Genomic DNA, 21,075 nt, shown 5'->3' with positions numbered 1-21,075 from the left:
GCTGTGCGCATTTAAATACAACACTCTCAGTCCTACATTCTTCGCCCTTTTGAATTTTGCCTCTGTGGTACAATTTAACTCTTTGTTCTGCCTGCATTTGTACCCAATCATTGGCTTGTCCTTCCTTACATTCATGTTACACTCATCATCTACTTGTAAACCTCTTGGCTCATCCTCAGCTCTATCGTACTCGTTCCTATCTCCCTGCCAGGTTAGTTTAAACCACTTCCAACCGCTCTAGTAAACCTCCTTGCAGGAATATTGCTCCCCTTCGGATTCAAATGTAACCCATCCCTTTTGGACAGATCCCACCTGCCCCAGATGAGGTTCCAATGATCCAGAAATCTGAATCCCTGCCCCCTGCTCCAATTCTTCAGCCGTATATTTATCTGCCACTTTATTCAATTCCTATCCTCACTGTCTTGTGGCACAGGCAGCAATCTGAGATTACTACCCTTGTGGTCCTTTGTGAATATCTTTTGTGACAGAGCAAGTCAAAGAGGCCGTGTTTATGGGTCACTAAAATGTCACATTCATTCAATGCCAGGGCTCAGAAACGATAGTTTTTCCCTGCGAGCGATGGCTAGCAAAATCCGAGGACGACGGGGAAATCATCCGAGAACTGGTTCCCTTGGAGATTATTAAGAAAAAGCTGCTGAAAGACGGCACGCTGAAGCAGACAGAACACACCGTGGATGATGCCCTGGAGAGTGAGTATTCCTGTAGAGGGGGAAGGAATGAGAGATGCCCGCGAGAGTGAGTATTCCTGTAGAGGGGGAAGGAATGAGGGATGCTGAAAAGACCAGGGCACTACCTTCTGTGTCTTCAAAAGGCAAGCAGAGGGGCTTACCCTGGGGGCAGTGAGAATGGGGGGGAGGTCAGGTAATGGCCATGGATAGCCACAGAGGGTAAGCCCTGGGGGTAGGGGAGTTGTTTACCATGGATAGCCACAGGGGGGTTACCCTGAGGGGGCAGGGGAGATTGGGGGGTGTGCTGATCAAGGATAGCCACAAGGGGGCTACCCTGGGGGGGGTAAGGGAGATTGGGGGGTGTGATGACCAAGGATAGCCACAGGGGGGTTACCCTGGGGGGTAGGGGAGATTGGGGGGTGTGATGACCAAGGATAGCCACAGGGGGGTTACCCTGGGGGGTAGGGGAGATTGGGGGGTGTGATGACCAAGGATAGCCACAGGGGCGTTACCCTGGGGGGTAGGGGAGATTGGGGGGTGTGATGACCATGGATAGCCACAGGGGGGTTACCCTGGGGGGTAGGGGGATTGGGCGGTGTGATGACCATGGATAGCCACGGGGGGTTACCCTGGAAGGTAGGGGAGATTGGGGGGTGTGATGACCATGGACAGCCACAGGGGGGTTACCCTGGGGGGTAGGGGGATTGGGGGGTGTGATGACCATGGATAGCCACGGGGGGTTACCCTGGGGGGTAGGGGGATTGGGGGGTGTGATGACCATGGACAGCCACAGGGGGGTTACTCTTGGGGGGTAGGGGAGATTGGGGGGTGTGATGACCATGGACAGCCACAGGGGGGTTACCCTGGGGGGTAGGGGAGATTGTGGGGTGTGATGAGCATGGATAGCCACGGGGGGGGTTACCCTGGGGGGTAGGGGAGATTGGGGGGTGTGATGACCATGGATAGCCGCGGGGGGGTTACCCTGGGGGGTAGGGGGATTGGGGGGTGTGATGACCATGGATAGCCACAGGGGGGTTACCTGGGGGGTAGGGGAGATTGGGGGGTGTGATGACCATGGACAGCCACGGGGGGGTTACCCTGGGGGGTAGGGGGATTGTGGGGTGTGATGACCATGGATAGCCACGGGGGGGTTACCCTGGGGGGTAGGGGGATTGGGGGGTGTGATGACCATGGATAGCCACAGGGGGGTTACCCTGGGGGGTAGGGGAGATTGGGGGGTGTGATGACCATGGACAGCCACGGGGGGGTTACCCTGGGGGGTAGGGGAGATTGGGGGGTGTGATGACCATGGATAGCCACGGGGGGGTTACCCTGGTGGGTAGGGGGATTGGGGGGGTGTGATGACCATGGATAGCCATGGGGGGGTTACCCTGGGGGGTAGGGGGATTGGGGGGTGTGATGACCATGGATAGCCACAAGGGGGTAGGGGGATTGGGGTGTGTGATGACCATGGATAGACATGGGGGGGTTACCCTGGTGGGTAGGGGGATTGGGGGGGTGTGATGACCATGGATAGCCACGGGGGGGTTACCCTGGGGCGTAGGGGGATTGGGGGGTGTGATGACCATGGATAGCCACAGGGGGGTAGGGGGATTGGGGGGTGTGATGACCATGGATAGCCACGGGGGGGTTACCCTGGGGGGTAGGGGGATTGGGGGGTGTGATGACCAAGGATAGCCACTTTACCCATTCAAGGATGAAAACAATGGTGCTCCAGAGTCACTCCTGACCTTGAGAGGGAGATTGGCATTCTATGCCAATCCAGTGAAGTGTCAAATCAAACCCATCAGACCACAAGACACAGAAGCAGAATTAGGCCATTTGGCCCATCAAGTCTGCTCCACCATTCAATCCTGTCTGATTTATTATCCTCCTCCACTCCATTCTTCTGCCTTCTTTGACACCCTTACAAATCAAAAAATGTTAAACCACCACTTTAAATATACTCAATGACTTGGCATCCTCATCTGTCAGTGGCTATGAATTTCACAGATTCGCCACCCTCAGGCTAAAGAAATTCCTCGTCTCTGTTCTAAATGGACGTCCCTCTATTCTGAGGCTGTGCCCTCTGGTCCTAGACTCCCCCACTATAGGAATCATCCTCTCCACATCCATTCTATTTAAGCCTCTGATTTCTCAAACAACCTCTCAGATTGGTTGGCAATTTGAGCATTGAAGCTAGTTGTTAATAAAACTATAAGACATAGGAGCAGAATTAGGCCATTTGGCCCATTGAGTCTGCTCCACCATTCAATCATGGCAGATCCTTCTCTCCCCTCCTCAGCCCCACTCCCCGGCCTTCTCCCCATAACCTGATGCCGTGTCCGATCAAGAACCTATCAACCTCTGCTTTAAATACACCCAATGATCTGGCCTCCACAGCTGCCTGTGGTAATAAATTCCACAAGTTCACCACCCTCTGGCTAAAGAAATTTCTCTGCATTTCTGTTTTGAATTGATGCCCCTCTATCCTGAAGCTGTGCCCTCTTGCCCTAGACTCTCCCATGATGGGAAACATCCTTTCCACATCTACTCTGTCGAAGTCTCTTAACATTCGAAAGGTTTCAATGAGATCGCCTCTCATCCTTTGAAATTCCAGCGAGTATGGATGTCAGTACCTCCAGATGAACTCTGCCTTTTTGTGTGTTTTCTCCCAGCCATCATTCTGAGGTTTTGTATTGCTTTCTGGGCTTGTTTATTTTCATGCCCCAAGCGCTCGTGCTCCTGTCCCCACTCCTGCTCTACTCCAGCCCCTGTATTACTGAGTCCTCCGTCTCGCATGTTTCTCATTATTACCTGTATTGCTGCCACCTCTGTCTCATTGTGCTCCACCTATCATCTGCCTCTCTGTTTATTGCTCAGTGTATTTCAGTCCTGTGTTTTCACCTGTTTCTTGCCAGACTGTGCCAGTGAATTTTCCTGAGCCTTTCCAGCATTTGTATCTGAACTCTGTCCGTCTGAACATCGACTCTGCCTGTTTCCCGATTCTGGTTTTTGGATTTCTCTGGATGTTTTGATCTCTGCCTGAACTTTGACATTGACTTCGTTTGCACCTCGGGATTTGTTACTCAATAAATATCACCGTGTGCACAGTACTGGGTCTGCGATTGGATCCCTGCTCCAGCGTCCTGACAATAGACCCAGGGCCATCAAAAGTTCCTCGTATGACAACCCATTCATTCCTGAAATCATCCTTGTGAACTTCCTCTGGACCCTCTCCAATGCCAGCACATCTTTTCTAAGATGAGGGGCCCAAAACTGTTCACAATACTCAAGGTGAGGCCCCACCATTGCCTCAGCATCACATCCCCGCTCTTGTATTCTAGACCTCGTAACAAGGCATTTGCCTTCCTCACCACTGACTCAACCTGCAAGTTAACCTTCAGGGTGTTCTGCACAAGGGTTCCCAAGTCCCTTTGCATCTCAGATTTTTGGATTTTCTCCCCGTTTAGAAAATAGTTTGAACATTTACTTCTACTACCAAAGTGCATGACCATGCATTTTCCAACATTATATTTCACTTGCCACTCTCTTGCCCATTCTCCTCATCTGTCTAAATCCTTCTGCAGTCTGTATGTTTCCTCAACACTACCTGCCCCTCCACTAATCTTCGTATCATCTGCAAACTTGGTAACAAAGCCATCTATTGCATCATCTAAATCATTTATATACAGCATAAAATAAGCAGTCCCACTACTGACCCCTGTGGAACACCACTAGTCACTGGCAGCCAACCAGAAAAGGATCCTTTTATTCCCACTCACTGCCTCCTACCGATCAGCCAAAGCTCTAACCACGTCAGTAAATTTCCTGTAATACCATGGGCTCTCAACTTGGTAAGCAGCCACATGTGGTATCTTGTCAAAGGCCTTCTGAAAGTTCAAATATTTTCTGATTATGAGAACACTCAGTCCCCTTTTATTGTCATTTAGAAATGCATACGTGCATTAAGAAATGATACAATGTTTCTCTGGAGTGCTATCACAGAAAACAAGACAAACCAAAGACTAACACTGACAGAATCACATAATTATAACATATAGTTACAGCAGTGCAAAGCAATACCATAATTTGATGAAGAACAGACCATGGACATGGCAAAAAAAAGTCTCAAAGTCCCCGAGTCGATCGGCTCCCGAGTCCCCGATAGCAGGCGGCAAAAGGGAGAAACTCCCTGCCATAAACCTCCAGGCACCGTCTACTTGCCGATGCCTTGGAAGCAGCCGACCACAGCCGACACAAAGTCCGTCCGTCCGAAAACTTCGAGCCTCCGACCAGCCCCTCCGATGCAGCCTCCTGAGCGCCATCCTCTGCTGAGCGCCTTCGACCTCGCCCCAGCCGCTGAAACACACAAAGCCGAGGATTCGGGGCCTTCAGCTCCAGCGATTCCGGTTACCACACAGTAGCAGCGGCAGCGAAGCGGGCATTTCAGAAGTTTTCCAGATGTTCCTCCGTACTCTCACGTCCGTCTCCATCAAATCAGAATTGTGCACGGACCCTACTTGACAGATTACAGATATCAATCACCAGAGAGGCTGCGCACGCTGCCATCGTGTCGCCATCTTCTCCTCCTCACAACATAGACTGCATCCCCTTTGTCTATCCCAGGTATAATCTCCTCAAAGAATTCCAAAAGGTTCATCATGCAAGATGTTCCCTTTGTCCTATCTTGTCCTGTGACATCAAGTACTCCATCACAATCCTTAGCAATTGATTCCAGCATCTTCCCAACCACTGAGGTCAGGCTAACTGGTCTATAATTTCCTTTCTGCTGCCTTCCACCATTCTTAAAGAGTGGAGTAACATTTGCAATTTTCCAGTCCTCTGGCACCATGCCAGAGTCCAATGATTTTTTTGGAAGATTATTACCAATGCCTCCACAATCTCTACGCTACCTCTTTCAGAACCCTAGGGTGCAGTTCATCTAATCTGTGTGACTTATGTACCCTTAGGTCTTTCAGCTTTTTGAGCACCTTCTCCCTTGTAATAGTAACTGCACCCACTTCTCTTTCGTCACATCCTTAATCATCTGGCACATTGCTAGTGTTTTCCACAGTGAAGACTGATGTGAAATACTCATTTAGTTCATCTGCTATTTTATTTTCCCCCATTATTATTTCTCTGGCCCCATTTTCTAGCAGTTCTATATCCACCATCACCTCACTTTTATTTTTTACATACTTGAAAAAGTTTTTACTATCCTCTTTGATATTGTTTGTGAAATTGCTTTCATATTCCATCTTTTCCCTCTGAATGATTCTTTTAGTTGCTCTCTGTAGGGTTTTAAAAACTTCCCAATCCTGCATCTTCCCACTATTATTTTGCCATTTGAGTATTTCTTCATTTTTAGAATACATCTATCCTGCACCTTCCCATTTTCCCCAGAATCTCACGCCATTGCTGCTCGGCTGTCATCCCTGCCAGCAGTTCTTTCCAATTTATTTTGGCCAACTCCTCTCTCATACCACTGTCATTTCCCTTACTCCACTGAAATACTGCTTCATTAGTCTTTACTTTCTCTGTATCAAATTTCAAGTTGAACTCAATCATACTGTGATCACTGGTTCTGAAAGATCCTTTTACTGTAAGCTCTCTCATCACCTCCAGTTCATTACATAACACCCAATCCAGTAAAGCTGATGCCCTAGTAGGCTCAATGTCAAACTGCTCTAAAAAGCCATTCAACAAACTCACTCTCTTGAGGTCTATGACCAAGCTGATTTTCCCAATTGACCTGCATGTTGAAATCTCCCATGACTATCATAACATTGCCCTTTTGACACGCCTTTTCTATTTCCCATTGTACTCTGTTGTCCACATCCCAGCTACTGTTGGGAGGCCTGTATATAACACTTTGAGTGTTAGAAACATAGAAACATAGAAAATAGGTGCAGGAGTAGGCCATTCGGCCTTTCGAGCCTGCACCGCCATTCATTATGATCATGGCTGATCATCCAACTCAGAACCCCGCCCCAGCCTTCCCTCCATACCCCCTGACCCCCGTAGCCACAAGGGCCATATCTAACTCCCTCTTAAATATAGCCAATGAACTGACCTCAACTGTTTCCTGTGGCAGAGAATTCCACAGATTCACCACTCTCTGTGTGAAGAAGTTTTTCCTAATCTCGGTCCTAAAAGGCTTCCCCTCTATCCTCAAACTGTGGCCCCTCGTTCTGGACTTCCCCAACATCGGGAATAATCTTCCTGCATCTAGCCTGTCCAATCCCTTTAGGATCTTATACGTTTCAATCAGATCCCCCCTCAATCTTCTAAATTCCAACGAGTACAAGCCCAGTTCATCCAGTCTTTCTTCATATGAAAGTCCTGCCATCCCAGGAATCAATCTGGTGAACCTTCTTTGTACTCCCTCTATGGCAAGGATGTCTTTCCTCAGATTAGGGGACCAAAACTGCACACAATACTCCAGGTGTGGTCTCACCAAGGCCTTGTACAACTGCAGTAGTACCTCTCTGCTCCTGTACTCGAATCCTCTCGCTATAAATGCCAGCATACCATTCGCCTTTTTCACCGCCTGCTGTACCTGCATGCCCACTTTCAATGACTGGTGTATAATGACACCCAGGTCTCGTTGCACCTCCCCTTTTCTTAATCGGCCACCATTCAGATAATAATCTGTTTTCCTATTTTTGCCACCAAAGTGGATAACTTCACATTTATCCACATTAAATTGCACCTGCCATGAACTTGCCCACTCACCCAACCTATCCAAGTCACCCTGCATCCTCTTAGCATCCTCCTCACAGCTAACACTGCCACCCAGCTTCGTGTCATCCGCAAACTTGGAGATGCTGCATTTAATTCCCTCATCCAAGTCATTAATATATATTGTAAACAACTGGGGTCCCAGCACTGAGCCTTGCGGTACCCCACTAGTCACTGCCTGCCATTCTGAAAAGGTCCCGTTTATTCCCACTCTTTGCTTCCTGTCTGCTAACCAATTCTCCACCCACACCAATACCTTACCCCAATACCGTGTGCTTTAAGTTTGCACACTAATCTCCTGTGTGGGACCTTGTCAAAAGCCTTTTGAAAATCCAAATATACCACATCCACTGGTTCTCCCCTATCCACTCTACTAGTTACATCCTCAAAAAATTCTATGAGATTCGTCAGACATGATTTTCCTTTCACAAATCCATGCTGACTTTGTCTGTTCATTTCACCGCTTTCCAAATGTGCTGTTATCACATCCCTGATAACTGACTCCAGCAGTTTCCCCACCACTGACATTAGGCTAACCGGTCTATAATTCCCCGGTTTCTCTCTCCCTCCTTTTTTAAAAAGTGGAGTTACATTAGCCACCCTGCAATCCTCAGGAACTAGTCCAGAATCTAACGAGTTGTGAAAAATTATCACTAATGCATCCACTATTTCTTGGGCTACTTCCTTAAGCACTCTAGGATGCAGACCATCTGGCCCTGAGGATTTATCTGCCTTCAATCCCTTCAATTTACCTAACACCACTTCCCTACTAACATGTATTTCGCTCATTTGTTGTATTTGCTACCCTGTTTGATTCTGCATCCCTAATGCACTGGTGCTCACCCTGCTGCCTGCCCTTCCTGACAGTCTGACTGCATGCTATCATTGCTTTTTTTTACCATCTGTCCTATCCTAAGTCCCTTCACTCCAGTTCCCACCCCCTGCTAAATTAATTTAAACCCTCAACAACAGCTCGAACAAACCTGCCCATGAGAATATTTGTTCCCCTCGGGTTCAGATGCAACCCGTCCCATTTGTACAGGTCATACCTCCCCCAGAAGAGAACCCAATGATCCAAGAACCTGAAGCCCTGCTCCTTGCACCAGCTTCTCAGTTACGCATTAATTTACCAAATTATCCTGTTTCTGCCTTCACTGGTGCACGGCACAGGCAACAATCCAGAAATTACTACCCAGGAGGTCCTGCTTCTCAGCTTTCTACCTAGCTCTCGAAATTCTCTTTTCAGGACCCCTTTGCTTTTCCTTCCCATGTCATTGGTATCAATATGTACCATGACATCTGGCTGCTCCCCCTCCCTTTCCAAAGTGTTGTGGATGTGATCTGAGACGCCCCTGACCCTGGTACCTGGGAGGCAACATACCATCCATGTGTCCCGTTCACATCCACAGAATCTCCTGTCTGCTCCCCTCACTATTGAGTCCCCTATCACTACTGCACCCCTCTTCTCCTTCTTTCTCTCCTGCACCACAGACCCATGCTCAGTGCCAGTAACCCGGTCTCTGTGGCACTCCCCAGGGAGGGCATCCCTCACAACAGTATCCAAAATGGTATATTTATTATTGAGGGAAATGGCCACAACCGTGCTCTGCGCTGCCAATTCACCTTTCCATTTCTCCTGACGGTCACCCAGCTGCTCGCCTCCTGCAACTTCGGGGTGACTACTTCCCTGTAACTCTGATGAATTACCACCTCACTCTCCTGTAGGTCATCCAGCTGCTCCTCCAGTTCCCTAACACGGCCTTCAAGAAGCTGCAGCTGAATGCACTTCACGCAGATGTAGTTCCTCAGGAGACTCTGGGTCTCCCAGGACACCACCATCCAGCATGAAGAACGCACCACAGTCACTTACTACATTAGGTGCAGTAAGAGGAAAAACAAGGGTACCTTAACAGAAGCTTATCCAGACCCAACACCTCTTTCAAGCCGAAGCCTCCTTTGAGCTAGAGCCTGACACTGCGACTTTCACCACTGGCCTACTCCCAACAACGGCTCCCCCACTTGTCCTTTCTGTACTGTTAAACAAGCATCGCCGACCTGTGAGAAATCTCGGCAATGTGGCCTGCTCCTGCCACTGACTGGGCCATCAGCCCAATGAAGATGTCTTTTCTTCACTACTCTGTGTTGGGACTGATACTGTTTACATTATATGTCAATGATTTGGATGATGGAATTGATGGCTTTGTTGCAAAGTTCTGAAGATATGATCGGTGGAGGGATATGAAGATAGTTGGAAGGGCAAGCAGTTTTGAGGAAGTAGAGAAGCTACATAAGCACTTAGATTATGAGAATCACAGATTAGGAGAATGGGCAAAGAAACAGCAGATGTAATACGGTGTTGGGAAGAGTATGGCCATGCACTTTGGTAGAAGAAACGAAACAGTTAACTATTTTCTAAATGGCAGAAAATACAACAATCTGAAGCACAAAGGGATTTGGGAGTCCTTGCGTAGGATTCCATGAAGGTTCATTTGCAGGTTGAATCTTTGGTGAGGAAGGGAAATGTGATGTTAGCGTTCACTTCAAGAGGACTAGAATTGAAAAGCAAGGGTGTAATATGGAGGCTTCATAAAGCACTGGTGAGGCCTCACTGGAGTATTACGAGGAGTTTTGGGTCACTTATCCTAGAAGGGATGTGCTGACACTGGAGAGGGTTCAAAGAAGGTTCAGGAAAATGATTCCAGGATTGAACAGCTTGTCATATGAAGGGCAATTGATTGCTCTGTAATCACTAGAGTTCATAAGAATGAGGGGTGACCTAATTGAAATCTATCAAATGGTGAAATGTCTTGAGAGAATGGATGTGGAGAGGATCTTTCCTATGGTGGGAAAGTCTAAGACCAGAGGACATCGCCTCAGAATAGAGGGGTGTCCTTTTAGAACAGAGGTGAGGAGGAATTTCTTTAACCAAAGGTGGTGAATCTGTAGAATTCTTTGCTACAGACATCTGTGGAGACCAAGTCTTTATGTATATTTAAGGCAGAGATGATAGATTCTTAATTGGTCAGGGTATGAAGAGATACAGGAGAAGGCAGGAGATTGGGGCTGAGAGGAAAATTGGATCAGCCATGATGAAATGGCGGAGCAGACTTGATGGTCCAAGTGGCCTAATTCTGCTCCTATGTCTGATGGTCTTATGGTCTTATAGTCTTAAACAGTGCTTCACAGAGTTAAGAACATGGCATCAAAGATTCTCAACTTAAAGTCTTAGAGTCAAAGAGTCACAGAAACAGGCTCTTTGTTCCATCTGGTCTATGCTCAACTGTTATTCAACCTAGTTATTTGTCACAGGGAGATAGGGTTGTGAAGAAAGCTTCTGGCACATTGGCCTTCATGGTGTACAAGGTGTTGGTGAGGCCTTATTTGGAATATTGTGTGCAGTTTTGGAAACATGTCAGTCAGTCAGTCAGTGGGTGCCGTCCCGAATCGGGGCTTGGCGGCAATGCACCTCCATCTTCTTCAATCTTGCGATAGCACCGAGTACAGCCTCTCCTCCAGTTTGTTCTCGATGGCCGCCTTGGCATCGGCCCTTCCTTAGGCGGAGGCCTTGGGCAGGTCCAGGCACACGGTGCAGCGTCCAAGTTCATCATGTCTCTTCTAACAAGGTGCATAGCATATGATTCGTAGATACGTGGTGAGGCTTTAATCTCTTCCACGGAAGATGGCCGTTGGCTCACAAGGAGCTCATCCACCCTTTGTCAGGTCTTGTCTTTTTTTTAGTCCTGCTGGGTGTCCTCACCGGACCAAGTCGCCAACCACTCAACTACGGCCCCCAGCCGAGCGTCCGGCGCCCAACCGAAAACCGTGTTGGAGTGGCTGACGACCAAACTGGAAACATATAAACATGTAAAAAAAAAGTCGTAAGCGTTTAGGGAAAATTTACAAGGATATTTTTGGATCCGGAGTATTTGAAAGCTTGAATAGGTTGGAACTTTATTCCTTAGAATGTAGAAGATAGAGAGGAGATTTGATAGAGGTATACAGAATTATGAGGGGTATAGATAGGGTAAATGCAAGCAGGGTTTTTCCACTTAGGTTGGGTGGGACTACAACCAGAGGTCATGGGTTAAGGTGAAAGGTGAGGTTTATGGAGAACATGAGGGGAAACCTTTTCACTCAGAGGATTGAGAGAACGTGAAATGAGCTGCCAGCACGAGTGGTACCTGTGAACTCAGTTTCAGCTTTCAAAAGAAGTTTGGATGGGTACATGGATGGTAGGGGTATGGAGGGATAGGGTCCCAGTGCACGTCCATGGGACTAGGCAGTTTAAAGGGTTTGGGCATGGATTAGATGGGCTGACGAGCCTGCTGTACTTCTGTGACTCTCATCCCATTGACCTGCACCCAGACCATAGCTGCCCATAACCCTCCATCCACGTAGCTATCCAAATTTCTGTTCATGTTGTGCTCAAACTCAGATCTACCACTTCCTCCTGCAGCTCGTTCCACACGCCCGCCACACTCTGAGTGAAGAAGTTCCCCCTCAGGTTCCCCTTAAATATTTCACCTTTAGCCTTTAGCTGATCTCTAGTTCTGGTTTCAACCAAGCTCAGTGAAAAAAGCTTGCTTCCGTTTACCCTCTCTGTACCCCTCACTGGGTATATGGGAGTATTGAAACACAAAGGTTAAGGACCATCTTCTGAGGTATGGGGAGGGGAGCTGAGTACCAGTTAACCTGTACCTCCAAGTGAGGAATTCCTGAAGAAGCTAATGTCAACCCAGCGATTCTTTCAAAGCAGTCTAGAACCATGCTGATTCTTATTTATTCAAATCAGAATGAAATGCCCCAGAGTTCCTTAAAGTTGTTATACTCGGGGGTGGGGTGGGGATAAGCTCCCACTACCTTTCAAATGCTCCCACTGGTGTGCTTCTCTGACCACCAGGTCCAACTCCCGGCTTTCACATGTGGCTTAGCTACTGAGCCCGACTGAACGTTTCTACTGACAGGAGAACGGACAAAGGCAGGTTACTGTCTCCTTAAACCAGTCGCTTCGGGCAGATGGGGCTCACCAGCCGTGGTTGGCAGCTCACCTACGTGAAGGAAAACTCTGATCTCAAACCTGCACTGCCTTGCGGCTATACCCACTGATGGGAAAGGCTTCAGGAGTAAGTCCTGAGGTTTAGGGAGCTGGTCCCTGAGGCAGTCCTCCACTGAGTTCAATGCTGACCTGCAATCCCGCAGCGCTGTTGGTGCCAAACTGCATCGGCCTTCTTTGGATTCAGCAGCTGCATGTCGAGGGAGGAGCCTGCTTACTCGCCATATTGTACTGCCCTGGCCTGCATATCACTGAGACAGCTACAGCAATATCCACGATCAACCCCAAACCTCAGAGGGCCTCAAACCCATCCCTCCTTTTCTGTACAGAGGACATTCTGCAGATGCTCCATGGTGAGGAATAGACAATGGACGTTTCAGGCTGAGACCCTTCATCAGGACTGGAAAGGAAGGGGGCAGATGCCAGAATAAGGAGGCGCAGGAGGAGGGGAAGGAAAACTGGAGGATATTGGGTGAAGCCAGGTGGGTGGGGAAGGGCTAGAGAGGAAAGAATCTGATAGGAGAGGAGAGTGGACCATGGGTGAAAGAGGAGGAGGAGAGGTACCAGGGGAGGTGATGGGGAAAGGCAAAAGGATAGAGAAGAAAGAATCTGATAGGAGAGGAGGGTGGACCGTAGGAGAAAGAGAAGGAGGAGGGACACCAGGGGGAGATGATAGGCAGGTGAGGTGAAGAGGTAAGAGGCCAGAATGCAGAATAGAAGAAGAGGGAAGGGGAAAGGAAAAATTGATGTTCATGCCATCAGATTGGATGCTCCTAGATGGAATATGAGGTGTTGCTCTTCCAATCAGAGAGTGGCCTTATCGTGGCAGAAAAGCAGGCCATAGACCAATGCTGGAAGGGGAGTGGGGATTAGAATTAAAATGGTTGACCACTGAGAATTTCAGCTTTTTGCAGATGGAGCACAGGTGTTCAAAAAAGTGGTCCCACAATTTGCGACGGATCTCACCAGTGTAGAGGAGGCCACACTGGGAGCTCTCGTTTCATTTGAAACTTTTCTTTGGATTATGTTTAACATTTAAATTTCATTAATATATCCTTCAATGATGTCTGTTTGATTGAAGCTCACAAATATAAGATTTCTGTCTACACGGGTGACATCTACAGAGCGGGGACGGATGCCAATGTCTTCATCACCATTTACGGAGACCTGGGTGACACCGGAGAACGGAAGCTCAGTAAATCTGACTCGCACTCCAATAAGTTTGAACGAAACCAGGTCAGTGTGCAGCTTTGGATGGGAGGGATATATTTCCCACTGTATTTTCTGAATAGACCTTTCAATAAAATTCGCCCCTGTTTCTTCTAAACTGCAGGAAGTACAGGCTCAGAATTATCAAGCCCTTTCATTCCCTGAATCATTTTCATGAACCTCCTCTGTTCCCTCTCCAATGCCAGGACATTTTTCATTGGCCTGACCAGTGTCTTATAAAGCCTCAGCATCACATCGCTGCTCTTATATTCTAGACCTCGCAAATTGAATGCTAACACTGCATTTGCCTTCTTTACCAAAGACTCAACCTACAAGTTAACCTTTAGGGAATCCTATACATTCTCCTTTGTCCATCTTGCCGGTTATTTCCTCTAAGAATTCCAATAAATTGGTCAGGCAAGATTTTCCCATACTAACACCTGTCTATATTATCATGTGCCTCCAAATATCCCGAAACCTCATCTGTAACAATCGACAGGATTGTAATTGCAACAACACACATCTTCCCCCTAATTTCTTGAACTTCCAGCATACTGCTGGTGTCTTTCACAGTGAGGAGTGATGCAAAATACGCCATGATGCTATTTCCTTCTCACCCATTACGGCCTCTCCAGAGTCACTCTCCAGTGGTACGATATCCACTCTCGCCTCGCTTTTACTCTTTATGTATTTGAAAAAAACTTTGGTAACTACTTTGATATTATTGGCTGGCATACCTTTATGTGCCTTTTTTTTTTCCCTCTTTACGACTTTTTAAGGTGCCTTCTGTTTGTTTTTAAAAGCTTCCAAATCTTTTAACTTCCCACTAATTTTTGGCCACGTGCTTTCATATTGGCCTTGGCTTCCCTTGTCAGCCATGGTTACATCATTTTGCCTGTAGAATACTTCCTAATCTTTGGTATGTATCTTCACTGCACCTTCCAAATTGCTCCCAGAAACTCCATCCATTGCTTTTATGCCATCATCCCCGGAGGTGTTCTCTTCCAACAACTTTGGCCAGCCACTCTCTTTTATCTCTGTAATGCCTTTTACTGTAATCCTGATTGATCTGTTTTTAGCTTCTCCTGAAACTGCAGAGTGAATACTATCGTATTATGGCCACTTTCTCCTCAGGGTTCCTTTCTTTAAGCTCAAATTTACTTCATTACACATCACCCAAAACAGTATTTCCTTTCCTATAAAATTTCCTCTTCTCTGAAAAGACATCTTGCAGGCATTCTACAAATTCCCCCTCTTGGGATCCAGCACCAATTAATTATCCCAATCCACCTGCATTTTGAAATCCCCCATGATGATTGTACATGACTCTTCTGTTCCCCATTGTGATGTGTACTGCACATTCTGGCTACTCTTGGAGGGTGGGGGCTGTATAACTCCCATCAGGGTCCTTTTACCCTTGCAGTTTTCTTAACTCTGCCCACAAGGATTTTGCATCATCCGATCCTATGTCACCTCTTTCTAAGGATTTGATTTCATTTTTTTTTATCAACCGAGCCACGCCCTGGCTTCCTGCCTGGCCTTTCAATACAATGAGCAGCTCCACAGTTATAATCTTAAATAGAAACATAGAAAACCTAGAGCACAATATACAGGCCCTTCGGCCCACACTGCTGTGCCAAAGATGTACTTACTTTAGAAACTACCTAGGGTCACCCATAGCCCTCTATTTCTCAAAGCTTCTTGTACCTGTCCAGGAGTCTCTTAAAAGACTCTCTCGTATCCGCCTCCACCACTATCGCCGGTAGCCCATTCCATGCACTCACCACTCTCTGAGTAAAAAACTTACCCCTGACATCTCCTCTGTACCTACTTCCAAGCAACTTAAAACTGGGTCCTCTTGTGTTAACCATTTCAGTCCTGGGAAAAAGCCTCTGACTATCCACACGATCAACGCCTCTCATCATCTTGTACACATCTATCAGGTCACCTCTCATCCTCCGTCGCTCCAAGGAGAAAAGGCCAAGTTCACTCAACCTATTTTCATAAGGCATGCTCCCCAATCCAGGCAACATCCTTGTAAATCTCCTCTGCACCATTTCTATGGTTTCCACATCCTTCCTGTAGTGAGGTGACCAGAACTGAGCACAGTACTCCAAGTGGGGTCTGACCAGGGTCCTATATAGCTGTAACATTACCTCTTGGCTCTTAAACTCAATCCCACGGTTGATGAAGGCCAATACACCGTATGCCTTCTTAACCACAGAGTCAACCTACGCAGCTATCTCTACTCCCTTTCGTGAATAATGGAACAACATCCGCAACCCTCCAATCCTCCAGAACCTCTCCCGTCCCCATTGATGATGCAAAGATCATTGCCAGAGGCTCAGCAATCTCCTCCCTCGCCTCCCACAGTAGCTTGGGGTACATCCCATCTGGTCCCGGTGACTTATCCAACTCTTTTTTTCAGCCACAGTTCAGAGATGCCTTCAGCATCATACAGGCCAACCATGTAACTATACCACAAGTTCATCTGCCTTATACTGTATACTGTGTGCATTCAAATACAACTTCAAGTCCTGTATAAGAAATTAAGAAGATAAGAAATAGGAGCAGGAGTCGGCCATCTGGCCCGTCGAGCCTGCCCCGTCATTCAATAAGATCATGGCTGATCTGGCCATGGACTCATCTCCACCTACCTGCCTTTTCCCATAACCCTTAATTCCCCCACTATGCAAAAATCTATCCAACCTTGTCTTAAATATATTTACTAAGGTAGCCGCCACTGTTTTATTGGGCAGCAAATTCCACAGATTCACCACTCTCTGGGAAAAGCAGTTTCTCCTCATCTCCGTCGTAAATTTACTTCCTCGAATCTTGCTATGTACCGCAGTTCTAGTCTCACCTACCAACGGAAACAAATTTCTTGCCTCAATCTGATCCACCCCTTTCAGAATTGTATGTGTTTCTGTGAGATCTCCTCTCAATCTGAACTCCAGCGAGTACAGCCCCAGGCAATTCAATCTCTCCTCATCGTCTAACCCCTTCATCTCTGGAATCAACCTGGTGAACCTCCTCTGCACTGCCTCCAAAGCCAGTATATCTTTCCTCAAGTAAAGAGACCAGAACTGCACACAGTACTCCAGGTATGGCCTCACCAGTACCCTGTACAGTTGCAGCATAACCTCACTGCTCTTAAATTCAATCCCTCTAGCAACGAAAGCCAGCATTCCATTTGCCTTCTTGATAGCCTGCTGCACCTGCAAACCAACCTTTTGTGATTCATGCACAAGCACTCATTACCGAGTCTCTCAGCACAGCAGCATGCTGCAATCTTTTACCACTTAAATAATAATCTGCTCTCTCATTTTTCCCTCCAAAGGATGACCACACATTTACCAACATTGTACTCCATCTGCCAGACCCTTGCCCACTCACTTAACCTATCTATATCTCTCTGCAGATTTTCCATATCTTCTGCACAATTTGGTTTTCCACTCAGTTTAGCATCATCAGCAAGCTTAGATACACTATACTCAGTCCCCTCTTCCAGATTGTTAATATATATTGTGAATGGTTGTGGGACCAGCACCAACCCCTGCGGCACACAGTTTAAGGGTTTAAGAGACTACAAGACAGGTATATGGAGGAATTTAAGGTGGGGGGGGGGGTTATATGGGAGGCAGGGTTTGAGGGTTGGCACAACATTGTGGGCCGAAGGGCCTGTAATGTGCTGTACTATTCTATGTTCATACCACTCACCACCAATTGCCAGTCAGAGTAACAACCATGTATCCCAACTATCTGCTTTTTATTCGTTAGCCAATCCTCTATCCATGCTAATACATCACCCCAAACTCTATGCATCCTTATCTTATGGATAAGTCTTTTATGTGGCACCTTATCAAACGCCTTCTGGAAATCCAAGTAAATAACGTCCATCCGTTCCTCTCCATCCACTGGGCTCCTTATATCCTCAAGAACTCCAGTACATTTGTTAAATGGGACCTGCTTTTGCTGAATCCATGCTGCAACTGTATCTATCACTCTTTTCAGTTTTGCCCCTCCATTACACTTCAGCTCATCCCACTGACTGCAATTTTCCCCTATCATCTGCCTGTCCTTCCTCACAGTCTCTCTACACACTATGTCTGCTTGTATACCAACTGCCCTGTCCTCAGCCTTATCACTCCAGTTCAGATCCCCTACCAAATTAGTACTTACAGTTGCTCCTGACCTGCTGAGTGCGTCCAGTCTTTTCTGATTTCCAGCATCTGCAGATTTTCGTTCTGATGCTTATTACCTTGTACTAACAGGTTGATACCTTCACCTTGGAAGCCGTAGACCTTGGCCAAATATACAAGATCAGGATTCGCCATGACAACAGCATGGCGAGCCCTGATTGGTTTCTGGAGAAGGTGGAAGTGGTTGATATGGACCTAGAGGAGAACTACCTGTTCCTGTGTGAGCGCTGGCTTTCAAAGACCAAGGAGGACAAGAGCATTGAAAGGATATTGTACGCCAAGGTACTCGATGTGTAAAAAAAAACATGCTCTGCACACTGTAACATAATCAGCCTTACTGCTTAGGGATAATAACTCCTTTTGAGTCTGTTGGCTCTGGTGTGGATGCTACCCAGCCTTCTCCTGGATGGGAGTGGGACAAAAAATCCATGCGCAGGGTGTGTGGGATCCTTCATGATGTTACTGGCCCTTTTCCAGCATGTTTCTGTATATAGGACCATAAGGCATAGGAGCAGAATTAGGCCATTTGGCCCATCGAGTCTGCTCATCAACTTAATCATGGTTGATCATTTTTTCCCCTCCTCAGCCCCACTCCCCAGCCTCCACCCCGGAATCTTTGATGCCGTGTCCAATCAAGAACCTATCAATCTCTGCTTTAAATACACCCAGCGACCTGGCCTTCACAGCTGCCTGTGGTAATAAATTCCACAAATTCACCACCCTCTGGCTGAAGAAATTTCTCCACATCTCTGTTCTAAATGGACACCCCTCCATCCTGAGGCTGTGCCCTCCTGTCCTAGACTCCTCCACCACTGGAAACATCCTTTCCACATCTACTCTGCCTAAGCCTTTCAACATTTGAAAGATATCAATGGGATCCCCCCTCCTTCTTCTAAGTTCCAGTGAGCACCGACCCAGAACTATCAGACGTTCCTCGTATGACTCCTTCATTCCCAGAATCATCCTGGTGAACCAACTCTGAATCCTCTCCAATGCCAGCACATCTTTTCTAAGATGAGGAACCCAAAACTGTTCACAATACTCAAGGTGAGGCCTCACCAGTGCCGTAGAAAGCCTCAGCATCACATCCCTGCTCTTGTATTCTAGACCTCTTGAAATGAATGCTAACATGGCATTTGCCTTCCTCACCACCAACTCAACCTGCAAGTTAACTTTTGAGGTGTTCTGCACAAGGACTCCCAAGTTCCTTTACATCTCAGATTTTTGGATTTTCTCCCCGTTTAGAAAATAGTCCGCACATTTATTTCTACTACCAAAGTGCATGACCATGCATTTTCCAACGTTGCATTTCATTTACCACTCTCTTGCCCATTCTCCTTATCTGTCTAAGTCCTTCTGTATCCTACCTGTTTCCTCAACACTACCTGCCCCTCTACCAATCTTCGTATCATCTGCAAACTTGGTAACAAGGCCATCTATTCCACCATCTAAATCATTTATATACAGCATAAACAGAAGTGGTCCCACCACCGACCCCTGTGAAACACCACTAGTCACTGGCAACCAACCAGGAAAGGATCCTTTTATTCCCACTCGCTGTCTCCTACCAATCAGTCAATGTTCTAACCATGTTAGTAACTTTCCAGTAGTACCATGGGCTCTTATCTTGTTAAGCAGCCTCACGTGTGGCACCTTGTCAAAAGCCTTCTGAAAGTCCAAGTATACAACATAGACTGCATCCCCTTTGTCTATCCCAGGTATAATCTTCTCTAAGGATTCCAAAAGGTTCGTCATGCAAGATTTTCCCTGAAGGAAACCGTGCTAACTTTGTCCTAACTTATCCTGTGTCACCACGTACTCCATAACTTCACTATTAACAGTTGACTCTGACATTTTCCCACCTACTAAACTCAGGCTAATTAGTCTATAATTTCTGAAAGAGAGGAGTGACATTTGCAATTTTCCAGTCCTCTGGCACCATACCAGAGACCAGTGATTTTTGAAAGATGATTACCAATGCCTCCACAATCTCTACTGCTGCCTCTTTCAGAACCCTTGGGTGCAGTTCATCTAATCTGTGTGACTTAAATACCCTTCTTTCAACTTTTTGAGCATTTTCTCCCTTGTACTAGTAATTGCACTCACTTCTCTTCTCTCACATCCTTCAATATATGACACAATACCAGTGTTTTCCACAGTGACCGATACAAAATACTAGCTTAATTCATCCGCATCTTCTCTTCTCTGGCCTCATTTTCTAGCAGTCCTATATCCATTCTCATCTCTCTTTTATTTTTTACATACTTGAACAATCTTTTACTATCCACTTTGATATTGCTTGTGAACTTGCTTTCATATTCCATCTTTTCCCTTTGAATGATTCTTTTAGTTGCTCTCTGTAGGGTTTTAAAAGCTTCCCAATCCTGAATCTTCCCACCAGTTTTTGCTTTGATGTATGCCTTCTTTCTTGAATAATTTCCCTTGTCAGCCATGGTTGTTCAGTACTATTTTGCCATTTGAGTATTTCTTTGTTTTTGGAATACATATGTCCTGCACCTTTCTCATTTTTCTGAGAAACTCATGCCATTGATGCTTTGCTGACATCCCTGCCAGCATCTCCTTCCAATTTACTTGGGCCAACTCCCCTCTCATACCACTGTAATTTCCTTTACTCCACTGAAATACTGCTACATCAGACTTCACTTTCTCCCTGTCAAATTTCCGGCGAACTAAACCAGATTGTGACCACTGTCTCCTAAGTGTTCTTTTACCTTAAGCTCCCTAATTGCCTCTGGTTCATTACATTGTACTTAAGAGTCATAGTCATAGTCATACTTTATTGATCCTGGGGGAAATTGTTTTTTGTTACAGTTGCACCATAAATAATTAAATAGTAATATGTAAATTATGCCAGGAAATAAGTCCAGGACCAGCCTATTGGCTCAGGGTGTCTGACCCTCCAAGTGAGGAGTTGTGAAGTTTGATGGCCACAGGCAGGAATGACTTCCTATGACGCTCTGTGCTGCATCTCGGTGGGATGAGGCTCTGGCTGAATGTACTCCTGTGCCCAACCAGTACTTTATGTAGTGTATGGGAGACATTGTCCAAGATGGCATGCAACTTAGACAGCATCCTCTTTTCAGACACCACCATCAGAGAGTCCAGTTCCATCTACACAACATCACTGGCCTTACGAATGAGTTTGTTGATTCTGTTG

At 46.7% G+C, this 21,075-nt stretch overlaps 1 protein-coding gene across 1 annotated transcript in view; it reads left to right on the top strand.

Annotated features, from left to right (window-relative positions):
* LOC140194870 (lipoxygenase homology domain-containing protein 1-like) overlaps window positions 1–21,075 on the top strand; it is a 351,891-nt gene that overhangs the window by 273,781 nt on the left and 57,035 nt on the right. Inside the window, exons 34-36 of the mRNA XM_072252157.1 lie at window positions 548–710; window positions 13,568–13,722; window positions 17,970–18,179. Coding sequence (XP_072108258.1) covers window positions 548–710; window positions 13,568–13,722; window positions 17,970–18,179 — 528 coding nt within the window. The remainder of the gene's footprint in view (window positions 1–547; window positions 711–13,567; window positions 13,723–17,969; window positions 18,180–21,075) is intronic.

Source organism: Mobula birostris, chromosome 3, assembly GCF_030028105.1.
Source record: "Mobula birostris isolate sMobBir1 chromosome 3, sMobBir1.hap1, whole genome shotgun sequence".
In the NCBI taxonomy this organism is placed as follows: Eukaryota; Metazoa; Chordata; class Chondrichthyes; order Myliobatiformes; family Myliobatidae; genus Mobula; species Mobula birostris.
Note: the sequence above shows the minus strand (reverse complement) of the source record. Positions and strands in the feature narration are given on the sequence as shown.